General features: G+C 40.0%; 1 protein-coding gene across 1 annotated transcript in view; it reads left to right on the top strand.

Annotated features, from left to right (window-relative positions):
• Positions 1–23,968, top strand: part of LRRC2 (leucine rich repeat containing 2) — a 74,237-nt gene that overhangs the window by 35,553 nt on the left and 14,716 nt on the right. Inside the window, exon 5 of the mRNA XM_065662010.1 lies at positions 12,773–12,909. Coding sequence (XP_065518082.1) covers positions 12,773–12,909 — 137 coding nt within the window. The remainder of the gene's footprint in view (positions 1–12,772; positions 12,910–23,968) is intronic.

Genomic DNA, 23,968 nt, shown 5'->3' with positions numbered 1-23,968 from the left:
AAAATTTCTACAGCTCTCTGGCTGTAATTATACTTCTCAAATTGTAGGCAATATCATGTGTGTAGTATGGCTTAAACATGGTGAAAAAATTACACATTTTTGTTATCTAACTATAAGGCGGTTATTGCTCATATTCAAGTAGATGGAGAGTTCTTCCTGAGAGCAGGTGTTGTTTTATGTTCCTTACAAATTAAGAAGAAATAGAAATATTATAGAATTGTAAGCCTCAAACAAGATGAATTGAAACATAGGATTGTAGTAAAAAGGAATTTGAATTTTATAATGAGTTCAGTAAAAAGCATTTTTGTAACTGGTGGTATCTTTAAGAACTGAAACCTGGGTCCACTATGAGGCCCCTGTAGTTGAGCCTATGCATCTAGGTGTACTAATACCTCAGATTTTGTTTTTAAATGCAGTAGTCCTAAGCTTTCCCCATGGTTGGTATTTCTTATGTACAATAACAGCTGACAATTTAAAGAGATTAAGACTAAAACTTCCACCTCCATAGTTATCATAGCATTAAGAAGTTAATAAGAAGAGAGAGCACCCAGAAGAAGAGAGAGCGTCCAGAAACACAAAAGCCAGTGAAGACTTTTGCTGCTCTTTTCTACTGTTTTTCTACTCTATTAGTAGAGTAACACTCATACTTTTGATTTATTTACTAACATTATATTTTACACAGAAAATTTCCCACTGACATGGAGGTATATTTTATAGTTTCAACCTGGCAGCTAAATACACTAACAAATCGTAAACAAGACATAAGCAGGAGATGATGGACATAAAATAAACACTGTTTTGTCAGCACTTTGACCATAGAGCTCAGATGGGTCAGTGAGTTTAATGGACAAACACCTTCTATCAGGTGGTGTGTAGGAAGGGGAAAGGGCTTGTTCTCTTCCAGAGGCTACCCTCTACTACTAAAAGTAAGATTTAAAGGGCTTACTTAACAATCAGGGCAGGTAAAGTCTAAGAAAGTTTTTTATTTCTTGCAATATTGTGCACCCTTACTGAAAATGATCCCCAAGAAAAAGTGATTATGAAGTGGGTTTCCAGAATAAAGGAACAAAGCCAGATGATTCTAGCATAAATTCTCTGTAGAGGGTCCTGTAGACACCATATCAGACCTTTCTCAGGAAACAAGGAAGAAAATTTGAAATGTTTATAACAGCAATCACTGTTCTTTCAACTATGTTTAAATGATCGGTAGTGGTAGTTTCATGTTATTCCCATTTATTCACTTTCCCTCCAATATGCTCATCTCTCTATCTTACACACAAGGTGTTGCTTTCTTACTTTCAATGTTTTTGTTTTACTTTTTTATGTAAATAAAAAATGGCCAGTGAATACTAGCCCACTGTTTGCAGTTGGTCCTGCCTGAAATACAGTGTTATGACACTCACCGCCCTCCTCTTAACAGTGAATTATAGAATCATAGAATAATTAGGGTTGGAAAGGACCTTAAGATTATCTAGTTCCAACCCTCTTCCCATAGGCAGGGACACCTTGCACTAAACTGCGCCACCCAAGGTTCTGTCCAACCTGGCCTTGAATACTGCCAGGGATGGAGCATTGACACCTTCCTTGGGCAACCCATTCCAGTGCCTCATCACCCTCACAGTACTTTTTCCTTACATGTAACCTAAAGTTCTCCTATTTAAGTCTGAACCCATTACCCTTTGTTCTATCACTACAGTTCCTAATGAAGAGTCCCTCTCTGGCAGCCTTGTAGGTCACCTTCAGATACTGGAAGGCTGCTACGAGGTCTCCATGCAGCCTTCCCTTCTCCAGCCTGAGCAGCCACAACTTTCTCAGCCTGTCCTCATATGGGAGGTGCTCGAGCACTCTGATCATCCTTGTGGCCCTCCTCTGGACTTGTTCCAACAGTTCCATGTCCTTCTTATGCTGAGGACACCAGAACTATACAAAATACTCCAAGTGTGGACTCACGAGAGGAGAGCAGAGCAGAGGGGCAGGATCGCCTCCTTTGACCTGCTGGTCACGCTCCTTTTGATGCAGCCCAGGATACGGTTGGCTTTCTGGGCTGCGAGCACGCACTGCCAGCTCATTTTAAGTTTCTCATCAACCAACACCCCCAAGTCCATCTCTGCAGGGCTGCTCTGAATCTCTTCTCTGTCCATGCTCTGAATCTCTTCTCTGTCCAACCTGTATCTGAATTCTTGTTCAGAAATTTCTTTTTCAAGATACATCAAATGAGTGCAGGCATGACTGTACACACATCTGAAGAAATCTGGATTGAAACCTTTATTTTGAGAAACTGCACACCCAAATTAACAAATTTGGTTATCTGTAGATGCGGTTTATATATTATTTCTATGTCATAGCAGTAATTCTAGCCTATTCAAAGACACAGATTCACTGATGTAGTTCAGAAAGAAATAATAAAAAAAAGTCCCTCCAAGACTGTTACAACTGAACTGTACAATGCTTTTTTTGACAAAATTGCCTAATGATTTTCATTCTTAGTGAATATCCTGTGTTGATAGTCCAACCTCCTATTAGTAATGAAATGGACCTGCTCTTGATGTTATGGCATAAATTTCACAGAAGTTTTACCTCAATTTGCATAATGCTGTCTTTGTTGACAAGTAATGTAGTTTGCTTGCAAATGGCTTTGATTTTATTTCATACATTATATATACATACAATATGCATTGGAAATAATAATTTTAATAAGGCATTATTACGAAAGGTCTTGGATATTTTGAAGCGTTTGGATGCTGCTTCAAGTTGAACCTTTTCATATTTTAGTTATCTAGCAGTTAAATTATCACAGGGGAAAAAATTGATGTGGGTTTGGTTCGGGAGCTCTATCTAAGCAAGGTGTGGGGACTGGGTGCTAAATCAGAGGGAAGGGCTTTGGAAAGGTTAAGTGCTAAGGTATCCATCATTTTGTGTTCTGTTTACAAAACAGCAGCAAGTAGGTAAATATCACAGCTAAAATGTACTTGAGAGTAAATGACAGATGGTTGAAGTTGGCAGTAACATGCGTGCTGTTGAGTCTTTAATCTTCAGACAGAATTGAAGCCAAGTTTATATCAACAAATCATCCAGCAGAAGCTAAACTGGTGAGCCATGTTCAGATTACTTCTGATTCTCACAAGAGGGCTTTAAAAGTGTGAGAGAACAGAGGATGATAACAATATTTTTGGTGGAAAAAAGTATTGCTGCAGCAGCAGCCTTTGGACTAAAATATCAGCAGGAACTGAAATGCATGTTCCTGTTTTGCCTGATTTAGGAGGGATTTAGAAGCTGATTTAGAAGCTCTGCTCTGGATTGAAGACAAACTTGAATCCATTCTGAGACATTTCAAATCACGCTCTTAGCTATTACCGCCTATGCACTTGAACAGATCAAATCTGGATCAGAAGATAGATAAGAATACTTTTGATTTGATTCTTTTTATAGAATAGCAAATATTTTCATGGAAGCAAGTAAACAAAATGGAGAAAATGGCAAAATGGACTTGCTGTCTGTCTCAGAGTTGTCAGGTCTGGTTTCCCCAGGAATAACAAAAAAAAAAAAAAAAAAGAAAAAAGAAAATCATGAGCAGGGGTGTAGCTGTGGGATTTTCTTTGGCAATGGCTTCTGGGTGAGTTTGCAGTTCTGGCTCTGAGTGCACGGCTGCAGTGCAGTTGCTGTATATCAATTAGTGATAGTACATTAACAATTGCTATAATTGAAAAAAATACCCAATAGAATATATTCTCATATTCACACAGGAAGTAGTGAACTGCATTTTCATGTGATCCCAAAGCTTTTGTGCTAGGATGGGATAGAGAGGCTGCATCAGGATTCTTTGTCCCACAAATTATTCATGAAACATCTCAAAGAACTGTTAATAAAATATTTGTACCTCATTATGTCTTTTTCATTTTTTTTTTTGGTATGCCGAATATTTAAGAGGAAAAATAACAGCTTTAGAGACATATTTTAATGAGAAATCACAGAGATTTTTTGGACTCCTCCCTACCTCACAGTATTTCATTTACGGATACCATTAATCCAATTTCCTAGAACTCAGAGGGGAAAACGATCAGTAATAGAGGTTTAAATGACTTTTAGGTACTTAAAATAGATTTTTCTATTAACAAGATTTCCAGTGTGTTGATGTGTGAGTTTCCAAGAAGAAAATACATATTCTGAGCTTAAATGGAGTCTAGTTGCAGATTCATCTTTTACCCTTTCAATTTATTTAGTATTGAATATCATCTGTCCAACAGCTCAGTCTTGTACACTACTGAGAAAAATTTTAGTTTTATTCCCCACTTGAAGGGGAAATATTAAACACCTGTGTTGCAAGCTGTTTTTAAGAGGATGCCAATTGCTTTAAAGCTAGCAGTTAGAATGATGGCTTTTCATACTGGAACAGCTGGAAAGCTCCTCAAAATTTAACCCTTGGTTAGTGCATCACAAAAATACAAAATTGTACTTTCAATTGGAACAACTAGAGAGGAAATAATCTCTATTATTCATCTACTTAAGTATCAAAATTGGGAATGTTGTACTAAAATGCAATACAATCATACTGCTTTGACAAATTTCAGCATCCCTGGATCTTGCAAAGGCCAGCACTTTATTAGCTGAATTTCTTAAAAGGATTTTAAGTAGTGCCATTGGTACCGAGCTCAGACTGTAACCATTACCTTGGAAACTGCTAATTACAGAAATTGGTTTTACCAAAAGATACCTATCTATTGACTGTGATATTGCGCTATGGAACTACATGATATATAACAATATCAGAACACATTCCTCCTATACAGAGCAGATCAGTATTAGCAAACTCTGTGATTTATTTCTCCATCTTCCTTGGGTCACAATGGGAATATCAGAGGTTGTGAACATCATTCTGGTTATGATGGGAAAGTTTTATCCAAGAAGCTTCTTCAGTTTCCAAAGTGGTCATGACCCATCCCTAGAAATGTTCAAGGCCAGGTTGGATAAGGCTATGTCAACCTTGTCCAGTGGAAGGTATCCCTGCCTATGGCAGGGGATTTGGAGCTAAATGATCTTTAAGGTCTCTTCCAACCAAAACCATTCTATGATTCTATGACTTTGTTGTTCTACTCTTCCTGAACAGTTTACTCCATGTTTATTTCTGATACTCAAAAAGTGTTTTCCAACCTAGAGATTGAGTTTATACTCTACTTTGCCCTTGAAAGATAAACCCTTTTCTAGGCATTTCCAGGGAGATGAGAATTCATATTTCAATTTATCTGCTCATATGAAAAGAAGGAAGTCACACATTTTTCTACAGAATTTCTGATCTGCCAAAATATCTCCATTTCATCTCATTGCATTTTTGTTTTAATTAATTTTTGTTTCAGCCCTTACAGCAATCACCCTACATTTTCTTCCTGAAGGTCCATTCAGCCCAAAAGAATTTCTTCACATTTCTCTACCTCTATTTTCTATATGAAATCCTTCTTACCCACCCTCACATTGTACTAATACCCTTCTGACCACTGACTGAGATCCCAAGCTTCATCTTTTTTAGTTTTTGCTCATAATAGCCACTTGAAATTTCTCTTAGTGTGTTTAAATTTAATCAGTTGAACACATGAAGGCTGGTTAAAGAACAGAATTTTACTAGCCCATGATAACTGTGCTACAGCTTTTATAAGCCCTACTGGCAAAAAAAAAGTTTTGCAACATTGTTATGCAAAAGTTGGTCAGGAAGTCTTCATTGGATGCTTTGAGCAGAAGGAAAAACCAAATAGATTGGTGTTGTAACTGTTACCTGTAAGCTTGAACATCAATGTCTCCTTTCAGGTAAATCAAAGGCAATGTGACCAGTTCATCAGAGAAGACTGAAATCAGGACTATTTGTCTTGGCCTATATGAAACTGCTGCCAGGTCATTGCAGATCAAGGCAAAGATTTGCTTTGCATTTCACTCTAGTTTACACAAGTAGATCTGCATTTGTATTGAATGGGATTCTTAGATAAAAAAGGCTCTACATGACACAATCTGCATTTTGCCTCTGACACCTTGTTAAGAACACTAATGTAAGCTTGTCTAAAAGTGAAGTTGCATTATCATTATTACTATGCTCATTTCCCATCAGAAGTTATAGAGTTTAATTACTGTTTTTTTTTTAATACTGAATTAAAAATTTAAACTAGAAATAAATGCAGTCTTAGGCAACAACTATGGCATTACGACTCCCACTTAAAACTAAAATATTCTTAATTGTGAAACTGCCAAGGAAGCCATGGATTTCATTACTGCTTTTACTGCCTCTCCTTGGAAAACACAGAGATGTTAGCTGTTTAACTCCCTAATTTGCATTTTTTTATGGAACTGAAAATTCAGTGCCATTAAGCATAGTTAACAATAGTCTTTTAGCAGCAACAATTTTATAATTTCTACTTTTAATTGAGAAGTTGTGCTTCAGTATTATGTGAATCTATAGGTGGCCGGTACGGCAGTCAAATCCTGCTTTATATTTGGGTAGCTGTGAAGAGAGTGTCACTTTCTTTTTCCCTTCCTAAGGGTGCCTCAATGGCTGTATTGCATACTCATTAAGCATGGTGATGAATGGGTCCCATACAGAAGAGACTGGAGAACTTCTGCACTAAGAAAGTGTAGATAAGTCCCTAAATGCAGGTTACAGGGTAGTGGAAGTCATTCATACTGCCTTACCACACCTTTTACCCCCACCAATCCCCCATCTGTTACTGAAATAAACTGGGTGAGAATTGTTGGAATCCTACTGGCAATACCTATGTTATTTGAAGGTTGTTTCAGGACACATTTCAGGATGCTCCCTAGTTTTGCAGTCTTTCAGCCAAAATACCTGGATTTCAGAATCTTGAATTGTCATGAATGTTGTCTTATAGTTGTATATTTGCACTCTTTCTAGTGGCAGTGTTTAACAGGTCTAGGGGAAAAGGAGAGTGGCAGTCTTCTCCATTTGTCTGAGAAAGTAAAATAGCTCAGCCTGCAATCTGGATTATCATTCAGGCAACCCATGTAACCTAATTCTATCCCTCTGTAGGTTGTTGATTGTAAGAATTCTAATCAGTTTTTTAGAGGAAGGAGTAATTTAGAGACGTGGAGCTGAATGAAAACTAGTTTGAAATTAAAAGTTAATAAAAGAAAAGCAAGTTGTGCCCAACTTATTTGTTTTCTACCTTCTTTTGAGAAGATGATTTGCCTTCAAAATGTAGGTCTTGTCTACTTAGCAACCCATAAAGTATTTGATACAATGAACTATGGAAAATGAATGTTTGAATTGAAAAGAATGGACTTTGATGCAGCAGTTATGAAAATGAGCAAAGGAAAGAGAAGCTATCATTTGGGAGGAAGATCACTTGTGGAGTTTCTCAAGAATTAGTCTTGAGTTTGTTTCTTAATTATTTTGAGGAACTAGGCTACTGATATTTTTTGCTGACACAGTTTGTGTGCTATTGTCAATGCACAAACAGGAGGAAATATGGAAAGCTGGATAAGCAAGTGGGCTTCCAAAAAAGTAGACAGATTAAATTCATGACTGCAGAGTTCAAGATGATGTACTCAGGAGCTAATAATTTGTGTAGCAAATCATGAGCTCATTGAATGCAAATAATTGAAGAAACAGAATTCATAATCTAACAGTCACAGATAGAAAATGCAGTGTGATACACACATAAAGCTGTGGTCACCTAGATTCAAGATAAGTTATTTCAGATGGGAACAGATGCAAAAAAAGTCTAGTAAGACCATTCTAGGAGGGAATTTCTCTTTTGTGAGAAAAGATTAGAAGAATTTGCTATTCAGGCTAGTAGAATAAATTTTGATACATCTGCTACCTATGAAAACACAGAGAAGAAAACATCAGGGACTGAAAAGGACTATTTCAATATGAAATTGGCAAGGGACTTAATGATTATAAAGCCTCTACAAATAAATTTAGACTGGCAATCCAGAGACCATTCCAAATCATGAAAAGAATGGAATTCTGTAAGTTTATTTTTTTCATAAAAACAGTGGTTGTAAAAAAAGCAAGCTATTTTTAAGACAGAATGTAATAAATCAAAAAATGGGATTATGTGAACTGGTGGTGTAAAGATTTTATGCAGGAGGTCTTGGCAAGTCCTGTGTATGTCTAATGGTCCTAGAGAGATAGTGGCATAACTTAATCCATCAGAGATCTCAGAGGTGAAAAAACAGCCATTACACAGAATTGCAAGAGATTGTTCCCTGCAGATCTTGGTGAACTCGTCTATACTGTCCTGAGTTTGTTATCAGAATTAAATTCGGTTGTAAAACTTACAGCTTTTTCCAGTAATTTTTGTAATTTTAGCCACCACAATTACTGGCAATTGGTTGCAGATTCCATCTAAAATGTTGGATTAGAGAGAGATTATATATGTGTCATGGTTTAAACTCTGTCGGCAAGTCAGCCATGCAGCTTCTTCTCCCCCTCCACCTTCCCTTCCCCCCCCCACTCCTGGAGAGGTGGGGAGGAGAATTGAAAGAATGTAACTCCCATGGGTTGAGATAAGAACAGTCCAGTAACTAAGGTGTAACACAAACCACTACTGCTACCACCAATAATAATAAGAGACATAAGAAGGGAAGAGAATACTATAACCCTTGCCAAAATGAGCCTGACCAAGAAGAGAGGGCCCTTCTGGGTCACAACCAGTTACATCCCCGGCATGATGTGTTGTGGTATGGAATACCTCTTTGGTTAGTTTGGGTCATGTGTCCTGTCTCTGATTCCTCCTGGCTTCTCCTCCTCCCTGGCAGAGCATGAGACTCAGAAAGTCCTTGGTCAGTCTAAACATTTGAGCAGTAACCAAAAACATCGGTGTTATCAGTGGTGTTCCCAGGCTGAAAGTCAAAAACACAGCCCTGCACCAGCTACTAAGAAAGAGAAAAATGACTGCTACTGCTGAACCTGGGACAATATGACAAGAAAAAAAATATGATGCATCTTCTACTTACTTGTTTTCTCATACCTGCCAGCTGGGATAAACCGTACTATGAACAGTGACACACATGTTAGAAACTGTGAAAGGAGAAAAAAGCTTGAAAAGTTGTGGCTTCAGAAGGCAGGAAAGTCATACAGGGAAACTGTTCTTGTCTCTGTCACTCTGCCCAGAAAGGCTGTTAAAGTTTTGTAATTCTTTTTTTGTAAGTAATTCTGCTCCTTGTCTCCCAGTTATGCATGGAGCCGAGTTATGTAAGAGGGTGAGTAGGATGTTGATGACACTTTGTCTGCATTAGTTCTGCAGCTACTAATGGAACTGAGAAGTAGAAATTTCAGTAACCGAAAAGTCAGAAATACATCTGTTGTGGGTTAACATTCATAGACAACTAAGACACCTCATGCAGCTTGCTCAGCCCCCTGCAGCTGCTTGTTCAGTCTCCGCAGCAGGATGGGGAGATAATTGGAAGGGCAAAAATGAGAAAACCTGTGCATCAGGATGAAGACAGTTTAATAAGTGAAGAAAACCAAACAAGCAAACAAGTGATGTAAAAGAAACCACTCACCACCAGCTGACTAATGCCCAGCTAGTCTGAGCAACAGCCACCTTGGAAAACTCCTCATACCTCCCCTGACCGGGCTTTTACTGCTGAATGTGATGTTATATGCCACAGTATACCTTTGCTCAGTTCAGGTCCAGTGACTTGGCCCTGTCTGCACTCAGCAACTTGCACACGCCTGTGGCAGAAACAGAAGGCAGACTTCAAGTTGTGTAAACACTGTTCAGCAATAGCAAAAACATTGGTGTATTATCACCACTGTTTGGTCACAATCAAAAACATAGCACTGTATGGGATGCTATGAAGAAAATTTACTCCATTCCAGACAGGCCCATATCCCATTGCAAAAGGAAAACTCAAACCATTCCAGTGCTAATGTGTAAGTGGTTAGGATTTGCTCTCCTTCACTAAGAGATTAATCGGATGAGGAATAAATTTGTAATTCTTTGGTTCTCCATCTTATTTTAACACATTTTTGCTTCAGTAATTTTTTTATTGCAATGAGGTGGTAAGTTGATGTTTATGACACTGATCATATGATGTAATAACTTCTGTCTAAATCATGATACTAAAACTGGTGAGGCTTCATAACTGGAAGGTTAAACTTCTGTTATGTGCTTAAAAATCCGTAAAAAAGGTGGTTCACACAATTACGCCATTAAGTGCCTTCTATTACTTTCTTATACCAGCCTTGTCTTGTGTGATGGTAATGGACTGGCAAAGTAATACCTATTTTAGTCTTATAGAGCATTCTGCTTCTGCTATTTTAACTCAAACAGTACCTCGTAATGAATAAGAAAGGCAAAGTTACCTTCCTAAAAGGACAGCTAAATTTTGAAATACCACCTCAGTTTCTATTTCTGGTAGAGCTAAAACTGGAGAGAAGCTGAGTGGAAGCTTTTGTATTTTAATCTCTTGCAACCTATAGAGTTTAATATAACAGAGTTCTTACCATATAAGGCGGTCTGTCACCTGTATGAAAGATTTAGGTGGTCCAGCCATCATTTGATGACAATATTGTGTCCAAGGAAAACTCTGTAAAATGCTGTGTGATTTTGTGGCTGCTATTATTGGTCATCAAGCTGCATGTCTGTGTCTGACAATAACAATTTCTCAGTGCAAAAAATGTGGGGCTTTCAATTCCCTGTTTCTTCACTCTCTCTTCCTGTGGAAACACCATCTGGCCTCTTTCCACACATTGTGAAAAGTAAAACAACTTTTGCTTTGGAGAAAATTTAGCTAAATATTAGAGCCTAAGGATAGGACTACTATTATGACACAGTTTTGAGCATTTGATGTGCTGTAGAGAGATTCTCTTCAGCGTCATCCAAATGCCATGAAACAACAGATTATTTTTTTAAATTTGATCATAAATAGAAGACTGATATAATATAAAATTGTGGATCTTGTGTATGTTTTGTCTTGGCTTACCAATACATAGTCTGCTGCGAGGACCTATTGACATAAGATGCTGTTCTCTCCTGATTTCCAGCTGTTGAATTGCATTTAAGTTTCTTAATGCTGCTTTTGCTTGTGAATCACTGGTTAGAGGGGAATATTGCAGAAATATCACTGATTAGAGGTGAATACTGCAGATGATACCAAGCTGAGCGGTGCAGTTGATATGCTTGAGTGAAGGAAGAACATTGACAGGCTTGAAGAACGGGCCCATATGAAACTCTTGAAAGTCAATAAGGCCAGCTGCAAAATTCTGCACCTCAGTTGGGGCTATCTTCAATAACAATACATGCTGGGGGATGAATGGATTGAGAGCAGCCTCACAAGGAGGGACTTGGGTATAGTGGTGGTTGAGAAGGTGGATATGAGCTGCCAATGTCCTCTAGCAGTGCAAGAAAATCAGCTGTATCCTGGGCTGCAAAAAAGCAAGTGTGGCCAGCAGGCTGAAGGCAGGGATTCTCCCATTATACTCCACACTTGAGAGACTCCATGTCTGGAGTACTTCAGAAACAGGATGAAGTACTCCATGTACAAGAAAGCTATACAGTACAAGAAAGTACAAGAAACACATAGAGCTGTTAGAGTGAATCTGGAGGAGGGCCATGAGAATGGTCAGAGGGCTGGAAAACCTCTCCTGTGAAGAAAGTCTGAAAGAGTTGTAATTGTTAAGCCTGGAGAAGAGAAGGCTCCAGGGAGACCTTATTGCTGTCTTTCAGTAGATAAGCAAACTTATGTGAAAGGTGGAGAAAGACTTTGTGTACCAGGACCTGGAGTGACAGGTCAAGGGACAATGGTTTTAAACCGAAATAAGATAGATTTAGATTGGACTAACGGAAGAAATGTTTTATGAGGAGGGTAGTGAGGTTTCCCAGGGAAGTTGTGGATGCCTCATCATGGGAATTGTTCAGTCAGGTTTCACAAGGCTTTGGATTAGATTATCTTTTGAAGGTCTTTTCCCACTGAGAACTTTTTGTGAGTCTGTGATTCTACGATCACCTATGTAATACAACAACAGAACTGTCCATAGAATGTAGAATGTTTTCATTTTGTTATGGATGTATTTAAGGATCCCTTTGCTAATATTCAAATTTCTTTTTCCCCCTTTGACTATGCTACAGTGTAATGTGTACTTTTTCAGTATAATACATTTTGAATTTTAATGATTTCTTTAAAGTTGTTTTTGTCATCTTATAAATCAAAGAAACAGAAAGTACAATGTGAATATATGTAACCTAGAATATTATGAGGGCCTTAAGATTAATCCAACAAGAACTATAACTTTCAATAAAGAATATAATGAAACAAATGCACATGTCCATTATATTTTAAAATCAAAAGTATGCAGTGCTGCATACCAGAGGGACAATTCTTAATATTGTAAGTTTAGTAGGAGAAATTGTTCCCAATTAACAGGTTCTGTAAAAAATATTGAGATACTTTCAGTTAGCGCACAAGTTTTCTAAAGTAGCCAAACCAAAATCCAACTTTTCTAGTTTCAACTGGTGTCAATAGGTATCCTATCTCTGGTAGAATCAAGATCTTTGCAAGTGTTTGCTGTCTCCTTTTAAACTCTTGCCAAAACCATTGTGGATTAAGGGAAGTGCATTTGAGTGTTACACAGCACTATTGCTGCCTCCAATATTAGTAACCATTGCAGAAAATATTTGTTAATCTCTTACTCATCACCAAATTAAGGAGTTTTTTTTTTTTTATTGGAGTAAGTATGCCTTTTAGTTTTACTTTCGCCCTTTTAAAATTATTTTTATTTATTTATTTATTTAAACATGCTGATTTTATTATCTTTCCCTCACAGGCTGCTTAAAAAATCTCAGAGTGCTCAATGTGAGTTTCAATAATTTGAAGTCAGTTCCTCCAGAACTGGGTGACTGTGAGAATCTAGAAAAACTGGATTTGTCTGGAAATATGGAAATAACAGAGCTCCCATTTGAAGTAAGATAATAAACTATGCTTCTTCAAGTTTTTATTCGGCTTATAAGGTATTTTATCACAGCCTTAAAATCTTTTCTTATCAGATTAAATGACATTCCTTGAAGTTTTTATCAATCACATTTTCTTAGTAGTTTCACTGAAAATGCCTTAGCAGCAGTTGAGCGAGACCAAGCTTCTTTATTTTGGTTTTCAAGTGACTAAATTTTGCTTGTATTTATTCTGATATATGAAGGAGGACATGACCCCAAAGGGGATTTGGCCAACAGTGATAAGGAGAATGCTGTTAATAGCTATCTTCTATGAAGATGATGTGTATCTTGACAGTCAAATTCACATACTAACCTTCATTTGTTCCCACTATCTGTTTTCCTTTAAAAAGAGTATGGACAGTTCTATAAAAAACACTGTATGTTACTCTGAGCAAAAATGTCTGTCTGAAAACAATCCTCCATGTGAGACATGATATGAATATATAATAAAGACTGAGAAAAGGACTCCCAGGCATGCACTGACATTGTATTGTGTGTTGGATGCATAACTGCTCTTTGCCACAGCAGCTTTGAGAGTTACTGTTCATGCAGAAAGGAAACCATTGACTGGTACTTAACTACAGTTTCAGATGTCATCCATATTTGTCAGGGTCTTAATATCATGATTCCTGGCGGATGAGCAGGGGGATCTTTAGGAAGAAGTATCAGGCTTTTCTTTAGCTATTCCTACTTTTTCTCTGAACATCTGTTACTGGTGATTATAGGCAATGTCAAAGCAGACTGAACTTATGTGAGGTACAGTTTGGCCATATTTATGTTCTGCTCCAGGGACAGGCAAAGAGCAATTAACTTTCCCTTCTGACTTTTCACTTAAGGTAGTTTACCTGAAAATAATTGTTCGCAATGATGTGCAGGAAACAGAAACAAAGGGTGAGCATTAACTTCACATCATAAGTGAACACTGCACAGAATGCCAGCAACAGCATGAATAGTGCAGGTCTTCTTTCTCCTTTCTCTCCTCTTCCGTCAGACAACAAAGGTAGGGAACAAACCAGGTGAAACTTAACTGGTAAAAGGAACCGCAATGGAATCAGAAAAACATATATCCTGAACAGGCAAAGGAATTAAATATATGCATCTAGGAAAACTGAATATATTCAGTCCTGTGGACTAGAATGGTGAATTTAAACCCAGTCACTGGTATGTTAAGATCAATGAGTATTTTTCTAGTTGCTTCAAAATGCTTTATAATGCACAAGCTTACCCATGCCTATGCACTTCATGATTTAAGCCCAGCTAGTAACCCAGAACCATGCAGATGCTCACTCACCCCCTGCCTTTCCCAGGTGGGATAAGGAGAAGAGCAGAAAGAATGTAAAACTCATGGGTTGAGATAAGAACAGTTTAATAACTAACGTACAATATATTACTACTACTACTAAGGGGAATAACAAGGGGAATATAAAACTAAAAGGTGAAAGGAAAAAAAAAGACAGACTAACAGTGATGCACAATGCAATTGCTCGCCACTCGCTGACTGATACCCAGACTGACCCGAGTAGTGATCTGGGCCATCTGGGTCACTCCCCCCAGTTTACATACTGGGCATGACGTGCTGTGGTATGGAATACCCCTTTGGCTAGTTTGGCCCAGGTGTCCTGTCTCTGCTTCCTACCGGCTTCTTGTGCCCCTCCTCACTGGCAGAGCATGAGAGACTGAAAAATCCTTGATCAGGGTAAGAGCTACTGAGCAACAACTAAAACGTTGGTGTGTTACCAGCCTTGTTCTCAGACTAAAGCCAAAACGCAGCACTGCACCAGCCACTAAGAAGAAAATTAACTCTATCCCATCCGAAACCAGAACAATGCATTGTGGGCAGCCTTTGGATGTAAAACTATCTGTGCATGGAAGTCTTTCCAGGGCTGAGTCCTAAGAGACCAGTCTTTTCCTTGCAAAGCTCAAAAGCATTGCTACTTTTTGACAGTCTCTTCTTCAATGGGAATGAAAGCCACTAAAACTGAGTGTAGGCTCCTGCTGAATGGCTTCCTTACAAGCTATGGAAAAAAAACCTGGAGCTGTACAAATGCTATTATATAACAGCAAAACCTGGAATCATGTCATCATGGTTTAAAAGGTCAAGAAGAAAAATATTGGCATTGTCTATTGTGTTTCTTTTTTTCTGTGGAGTCTAGAACTTGATTTATACTTGAAGCGGCCTAGAAGGTGGGCTACACAAACTCTTCTGATTTAGTTTATAAAATTAGTTGACCAGAGTCAATATTTCAAAGGCAGCTTTGGAAGCTGAACATACAATTAACACTTTTGTCAAATGATTAAATTGTTTGGCCTTGGATATACTCAATATGGTTGATGTTATTCATAGCAATTGGATCATTAACATTACTGAAGTAATAGGTTATCTGGTGTTTGAATCTCAGATGGACAAAGGTGATAGTCACTGACAGGTAACTAGTGAATTAAAATATTGAATTAGTCTGGAAAGTCTAAAAAAGGAAAACAGAAAGACACTGTGAAGTGTTACAGTCAGCTAATCTTGGCTAATAGCAAAAATGCCCACCCTGCTGCTCACTTCTTCCTTGTCTTGAGCATGACATCAGGAGAAAATAGGATAAAAAAGCTCATGGGTCAAGTTTGTTTACCATTTAATGTTGTGGCCAAGACACATTGTACTTGGTGAAGGTTAATTTAATATTTGCCCATATGTATATAGGTAGTGATAAACAAAGGCATCAAAACACCTTTTTGCCCCCTTCTCAACGTCACTCACTCAGATTCCCCTCCCAGACCTGAGCAGTGCAGGAGGTGGGGGCAGTTACAGCTAGTGCACAGTGGTTTCTAGCTGCTTCTCCTTCCTCCTCGTGCTTTTTGTCTCCTTCAGTGTGAGCTGCCCATGGGCTGCACTTTCTTCAGGAATATCCATCTGCAGCAGCTGTGGATCTTCTACAAGCTCTGGTGTGGAGATCGTCACCATGGAGCACTTCCTCCAGCTCTGACCTTAATATTCCCTCTGTTCGTTCTCATAGTTATTCTCTCTCCCTTTTGCTGCCTTTTTTTCCCTTTCTATAAATATATTTTTAGAGTGACATCACACGCTTAGCTGCGAAGCTCAGGTGTGTCATGTGGGGGGTCCATTGAAGTCAGCTTGAACTGTCTGTGTTCAGCTTCAGGCAGCCCCTGGTGTCTTTCTGGAAAGACTGTCTTTCAGCCCCCATACTGCCAACACTTTGCTATGGGCATCCAATACCAGTATTTATGACCCCAAGTTAGAATGGTTAGATCAAATATTCCCCAATGCAGCTGTGGCTAGTGGCTGTTAACCCAGTGAAATTTTCATATGGGTTGGTCATCATTGTCTTCCATGGTACAAGTACTGGGAAGTGGAGACTGTAAGTGAACAAGGATGTGCATGCTGTGATCTGGTAGATGAATGGGTTCCCTTTACAACATTAAGAAAAGTAAGCAACCTACACACAAAATAAGATAGAGGCTCCTGTTTATCATCTTTTAGAAAGTTCAATTTTTATTTGACTTTCAAATCCTTAAATTTTTTTTCTGGGAAAGCTACAGAAATACATGAGAATAGCAACAGTATTCTCCAATGTAAAACTTACCCAAAAGAAATAAAGGCAAACTTCAGTCCAGCTGAGGTGACCAAAATCTAATTTTACCTTGGTTTTGTACATAGAATACTGGCCAAAGAGGTACTGACAGCATATATGAAAATGGACTCAAAGAGATTGATAACGTGCCTGTAGTTCAGTCAAGAATTTTTGTCAGACTTAGAAAAGTTTATGAGATCATCAGAACTCAGAGACTGAATTACATCTTCAGTAATCAGTCTCCCTGTTCCCCTTCTATCCATTTTCTTTATGACAAGGGCAAAAAATAGAGCAGTCTTCAAGCTTTTAGTCCATTTGATCATTAAGTTGTTTGCTTTCCTAGGAAAAGAGTTCAGTTTTGGTTTTGGGCGATAATTTTTTTTGTTTGTTGTTGTTGTTGTTGTTTAATAGACACAAAATATTACATGATGAGCTATTTTAGGGGGAGAAATCTCAAAAAGATAGATCATATAATACATGACTGTAGTTGCTACCCAGAAGTGGTAGTGGGCGAACATAAGTTATTACACAAAAACATACAGTGTCACCAAAACACATTTTGAATTGAAGTCCTTAATTTGTGAAGTAAGCTACCATATATGTGTATAAATTTTAAATGGCATGTCAGTTGTTTCTGTGCCTGAATTTGTCAAGTCAGCCACATAAGAAATTCACAGACTGTTATGATATCTGTTAAGTCTGTTAATTTGTTTTGTAAACAGGGAAACTTCAGGAAAGACAAGATGTTAAGCTTGTTCTCCTACTGTTCTTCAGGTAAACTACAGTTGTTAAGGAGGTTTCCGGCACGTATACTAAATATACTTGCCTTTTTAATCTACCAATTTAATTCTTCAATGCAGGTTTTTTAAGTTGAGGTATGCTATGACTGAGGTGCTCTAGCACAACTGAAATCTTGTGTATCTTCATTCTGTTAATAGATTCAATATCTGGTACTGATACATTCACCCTTTTCACTGTTTGGAGTAAAAAAACCACCCCAAACATAGCATTCTGCTTAGCCCAGTGCAGCCTATGAATTGGCTGTATCAGCCTACTAGGAACATGTGTGTCCAGTACCCAGACTTTTGCAGTATTTCTATTTGGGTGTGCTTTGAAGCCATGTTTCGAGTATCATGCCTCATGCAGTAGCCTCAGGAGCCAAGCACACTGCTCACTTGTCTGCTTCTTATAGAAGGCTCTCTCCCTGTTTTCAGAGACCACTTCTAACACTCTAAATTATCTCACTGAATCTTAAAATGAGATAATCTGATGCTCCATTAAAAAAATGGAGAGCATGTGCTATCATCTTTTACTTGCACAAGGCTTAGGATTTCACACCATTCCGTACTATGCCTAAGGAAGAGCAAGCTGGTTCAGTGTTTTTTTCCCCAATTTATTTTTATCTTTTCTTCTGTTTGATGTCTTACATTTTGTATTTTAAAACCTTCTGTTTAACTTCAGCATTAGATTAGTGTTAGTTGCAAAGTCCTTTGGAATAAGGGTTTATGGATCTGCAGTTCAATTAAAATCTATTTTGGCCATATTTATAAATTATGAATTCCTTTGGACATGAGTGGAAATATAAACTGAAATCAAATTTAAATGCTAGAAAAGGCAGCCTTGAATGTTTCCAGGGATGGGGCATCTACCACTTCTCTGGGAAACCTGTTCCAGTGTTTTATCGCACATGTCATGAAAATTTTCTATCTTATACCTAGTTTGAATCTATGCTCTTTTAGTTTAGAACCATCGCCCCTTGTCCTGTCACTACTGGCCCTACTAAAAACTCTATCCTCTTTTTTTTATAAGCTCCTTTTAAGTATTGAAAGGTCACAATAAGGTCTCTCTGGAGTCTTCTCCAGGCTAAACAGCCCCAGGTATCTCAGCCTGTCTTCATAGATGAGGTGTTCCATCCTTCTGGTCATATTTGTGGCCCTCTTCTGGACCTGCTCGAACAGGTCCATTTGTTTCCTGAGATGAATGAATGCAGTACTGCAGGTGGGATCTCACCACGGAGTAGCAGAGGGGCAGAATCACCTGCCTTGACCTGCTCATCACAAGTCTTTTGGTGCAGCTCAGCACAGAGTTGTTTTCTGGGCTACAACTGCACACTGCTGGCTCATGTTCAGTAACCCCAAGTCCTCATCAAGGCTCTTCTCAATCTTTCATCCCCCAGTCTGCATTGTTCTCAGACTGAAGCCAAAACACAGCACTGCACCAGCTACTGGGAAGAAAATTAACCCTATCCCAGCTGAAACCAGGACAGCCTTTGCTTGTAAACCTTAATGTTCCTGTAAATGTTCCTAAATGAGCCATATCCTTCAGTACTGTGAACTCCACTAGTGCATGATCAATGCAGCCCAGGCTACTTCCAATTAGCTCATCTGTGTGACCAACAGGTCCAGTAATGCACCCGCTCTGGTAAGGCTGTCTAGAGTTACAGGAGTTACAGCTGCTGATGATTTTATGCTTTGTTTACCTGAAAACTATAGTTATAATTAGCTGTCTCTTGCATCTTTCAACAATGCTAACATGTGAGACCCTAAAAAAAAAAAAAAGCTGATGTGATTAGAGATTCATTAAACACTAACATTAGTCACCTAAGGTTTTCAAATACAGCAGTATCCAGAACAGACACAAATTGCTTTTTATGCTTTAATAGAATTTCAAAAGATATCTTAAATGAGGTTTAACAGCTGGAAAGTTTTTCGTCTCTTTTGGTCTGGTTCTGTTTCTCTGAGAAGTTCTATTCAGCAAAGCAAAACATTTAGCAGAAAGAGCAGAGGTACAAGCTCTATGCAAGTGTGGGAAGACTTCAGATAAGTTCCCACTGGGCAGAGAAGAGAACAAATACATAGCACTATCACATTTGCATATTTTAATATAAAAAACGTGTCTCTGGTACCGACATACAATGGACTGATCGTAGTCAAAAGGGAGTTGAAAGTAAAGGGAGAAAAAAGCACGTTATTTGTTATTCCATAAAGTGCAGCTAGTGAGTGGTATTTATTCTGTAAGAATAAAGTTGGAAAGTCTAGCTGAAGTTAACACATTTAATTTACTATGAACATGAGCCGGCAGTGTGCGCTCGCAGCCCAGAAAGCCAACCGTATCCTGGCCTGCATCAAAAGGAGTGTGACCAGCAGGTCGAAGGAGGTGATCCTGCCCCTCTACTCTGCTCTTGTGAGACCTCACCTGGAGTATTGTGTGCAGTTCTGGTGTCCTCAACATAAAAAGGACATGGAACTGTTGGAACAAGTCCAGAGGAGGGCCACGAGGATGATCAGGGGACTGGAGCACCTCCCGTATGAAGACAGGCTGAGGAAGTTGGGTCTGTTCAGCCTGGAGAAGAGAAGGCTGCGTGGAGACCTCATAGCAGCCTTCCAGTGTCTGAAGGGGGCCTGTAGGGATGCTGGGGAGGGACTGTTGGGGACAAGCCCAAGAGGAACATGCTAGGGATTGAAGGATGGCGGGCTAAGGAGGACTATCAATCTCTTGTTTCACTTGTGGGAAAGGATAGCTTTTTAGACCCTGTCCCGCAGGGGAAAAAGGGTACTAGGACTGGCTCCCTGAAATGCCTGTACACCAACGCACGCAGCATGAGGAATAAACAGGAAGAGTTAGAAGTCTGTGTGCAGGCTAAAGGTTATGATCTAGTGGCGATTACAGAGACATGGTGGGACAGTTCACATGACTGGAATGTGGTCATGGATGGCTATGTCCTTTTTAGGAAAGATAGGTCAGCGAAGCGAGGTGGTGGAGTTGCTCTTTACGTGAGAGAGCAACTAGAATGTATTGAGTTCTGTCCGGGGTCGGATGAGGAGCAAGTGGAATGTCTGTGGGTACGAATCAAGGGGCTGACTGGCACGGGTGATACAGTTGTGGGGGTCTATTACAGACCTCCTGATCAGGACGAAGGAGTTGATGAGGCTTTCTACAGGCAACTGGAAGTAGCCTCGCGACTACATGCCTTAGTCGTCGTGGGGGACTTTAACTACCCCGATATTTGCTGGAAGACTCACACAGCCAGTCATTCACAGTCTAGGAGGTTCCTCGAGTGCATTGATGATAATTTCTTAATGCAAATGGTGGACGTACCAACTAGGAGAGCAGCGCTGCTAGATTTAGTACTCGCCAACAAGGAGGGTTTGGTCGAAGTGGTGACGGTCAATGGTAGCCTTGGCTGCAGTGACCATGAGATGGTGGAGTTTAGGATCCTGTGTGGGAGGATTAGAATACCTAGCAAAGCCACAGTTCTGGATTTCCGAAGGGCCAACTTTGGCCTCTTCAGTCAACTGCTAAGGGAAGTCTCATGGGAAAGTGTACTAGGCGGTAAAGGGGCTCATGATAGTTGGTTAGCATTCAAGGACCGCTTCTTCCAAGCTCAGGATCGGAGCGTCCCAATGAGTAGGAAGTCAAGTAAGGGATCTAGGAGACCGGCGTGGTTAAACAAGGAGCTGCTGGGCAAACTCAAGTGGAAAAGGAGAATCTATGGATTATGGAAGGAGGGGCTGGCCGCTTGGGAGGAATATAGGACAGTTGTTAGAGGATGTAGGGAGGCAATTAGGACAGCTAAGGCCTCCTTGGAACTCAATCTTGCTAGTCGGGTTAAAGACAATAGAAAGGGCTTCTTCAAATACATAGCAAATAAAACTAACACAAGAGGCAATATAGGCCCACTGCTGAACGAAGTGGGTACCCTGGAGACAGAGGATATAAAGAAGGCAGAGGTGCTGAATGCCTTCTTTGCCTCTGTCTTTACTCCTGCAGACTCTCCCCGAGGGCCCCGGATTTCTATAGCCCCAGAAGGAGTCAGGACAAAGGAGGAGTTTGCTTTGGTAGATGAGGATTGGGTTAGGGATCAGCTATGCAAACTGGACATCTGTAAATCGATGGGTCCGGATGGAATGCACCCGCGGGTGCTGAGGGAGCTGGCGGAGGTCATTGCTAGGCCACTTTCCATCATCTTTGGTAAGTCGTGGGAAACGGGCGAGGTGCCTGAGGATTGGCGGATGGCAAAGGTCACACCAATCTATAAGAAGGGCAAGAAGGAGGACCCGGGTAACTATAGACCGGTCAGCCTTACCTCCATCCCTGGAAAGATGATGGAACAACTTATTCTTGACTCCATCACTAGGCATATCAAGGATGAGGGGGTCATTAAGAACAGCCAACATGGTTTTATGAGGGGGAAGTCATGTATGACCAACCTTATAGCCCTCTATGAGGAAGTGACTAGGTGGAGGGATGATGGTAGAGCGGTAGATGTAGTTTTTCTTGATTTCAGTAAGGCATTTGATACTGTCTCCCACAGCATCCTCATAGATAAGCTAAAGAAGTGTGGGCTTGACGATCAAGTAGTGAGGTGGATCGAGAACTGGTTGAAAGGAAGAAGGCAGAGAGTTGTGGTCAATGGCGCAGAATCTAGCTGGAGGTCTGTGACTAGTGGAGTTCCTCAGGGGTCGGTGCTGGGACCGGTGCTGTTTAATATTTTCATCAATGACCTGGATGAGGGGACTGAGTGCACCCTCAGCAAGTTTGCTGATGACACAAAACTGGGAGGAGTGGCTGACACACCAGAGGACTGTGCTGCCATTCAGCGAGACCTGGACAGGCTGGAGAGTTGGGCGGGGAGAAACTTGATGAAATTTAACAAGGGCAAGTGTAGAGTCTTGCATCTGGGGAAGAACAACCCCATGTACCAGTACAGGTTGGGGGTTGACCTGCTGGAAAGTAGTGAAGGGGAAAGGGACCTGGGGGTCCTGGTGGATAGGAGGATGACCATGAGCCAGCAATGTGCTCTTGTGGCCAAGAAGGCAAATGGCATCTTAGGGTGCATTAGAAAGGGAGTGGTTAGTAGGTCAAGAGAGGTTCTCCTCCCCCTCTACTCAGCCTTGGTGAGGCCGCATCTGGAATATTGCGTCCAGTTCTGGGCCCCTCTGTTCAAGAAGGACAGGGAATTGCTGGAAGGAGTCCAGCGCAGAGCCACAAAGATGATTAAGGGAGTGGAACATCTCCCTTATGAAGAGAGGCTGAGGGAGCTGGGTCACTTTAGCTTGGAGAAGAGGAGACTGAGGGGTGACCTCATCAATGTTTACAAATATGTAAAGGGTAGGTGTCAGGATGATGGAGCTAGGCTTTTTTCAGTGATATCCAGTGATAGGACAAGGGGCAATGGGTGTAAACTGGAGCATAGGAAGTTCCACGTTAACATCAGGAAGAACTTCTTTACTGTAAGAGTGACAGAGCACTGGAACAGGTTGCCCAGGGGGGTTGTGGAGTCTCCTACACTGGAGATATTCAAGGCCCGCGTGGACAAGTTCCTGTGTGATGTACTGTAGGTTACCCTGCTCTTGCAGGGGGGTTGGACTAGATGATCTTTTGAGGTCCCTTCCAACCCTTGGGATTCTGTGATTCTGTGACTCTTCGTCAGGGACTGTAGTGACAGGACAAGGGGTAATGGGTTAAAACTTAAACAGGGGAAGTTTAGATTGGATATAAGGAAGAAATTCTTTCCTGTTAGGGTGGTGAGACACTGGAATTGGTTGCCCAGGGAGGTTGTGAGTGCTCCATCCCTGGTGGTGTTCAAGGCCAGGTTGGATGAAACCTTGTGTGGGATGGTTTAGTGTGAGGTGTCCCTGCCCATGGCAGGGGGGTTGGAACTAGATGATCTTGAGGTCCTTTCCAACCCTAACTTTTCTATGATTCTATGATTATTGAATATATTCCTATCAGTTGTTAACTAATTGTATGTAATTAAATGATTTATTAACTCTTCATAGGTGTAAATAACACTTGGTGAATATGACTTTTATATTCATTCATCATCACTGATCAGTGGGAAAGGCATAAAGACAAGAGCTAGCCCTAACAATTGAAATTGTATTTTTCGTCTCATATAGGACTCAGTCAGGTAAGATCTCCAGCCTACTAGTTCTGGGCAAAAGACTGTAGAATTTTACTGAACATGAAGTGGAAGTGTTGCTGAAGAAGCAAGGGAATTCAATGGAGGATATGGCCAATAGTTTTTGCTGTTTTTTATTGAAGGGATGCCAGCTCACAAGCCTTGGCCTCTGTCATTCTCTGCATGCAACTGCAGGGCAAAGCTCGATGAGTTGCAGGTAAAGAAATTAATGGCTGTGTAACTCAGAACAAATATGAAAAAAACCACCAGTTGTCTCTTCGCTTGCTGTTTAGACAATCCATCTAATTCACTATCGTAGCTCATTGTAGAGCTGGTTATTGCCAATTTTAGAAGGATGGGTAATTTTACAAACAATAAAAACACAAGTTACAATTGTTATGGTAAGGTTAAAATAACTTTATGCGTTATGGTGTAAACACAGCTTTGCAGGATTGAGATTTCCCAGACCTCTCTAATTTTCTCCTTCACAAAATTCATGCTGATATTAGTATGTCTTCCTATCTATTTTTAATTGACATATGTTT

The sequence above is a fragment of the Lathamus discolor genome, chromosome Z, assembly GCF_037157495.1.
Source record: "Lathamus discolor isolate bLatDis1 chromosome Z, bLatDis1.hap1, whole genome shotgun sequence".
Lineage (NCBI taxonomy): Eukaryota > Metazoa > Chordata > Aves > Psittaciformes > Psittacidae > Lathamus > Lathamus discolor.
Note: the sequence above shows the minus strand (reverse complement) of the source record. Positions and strands in the feature narration are given on the sequence as shown.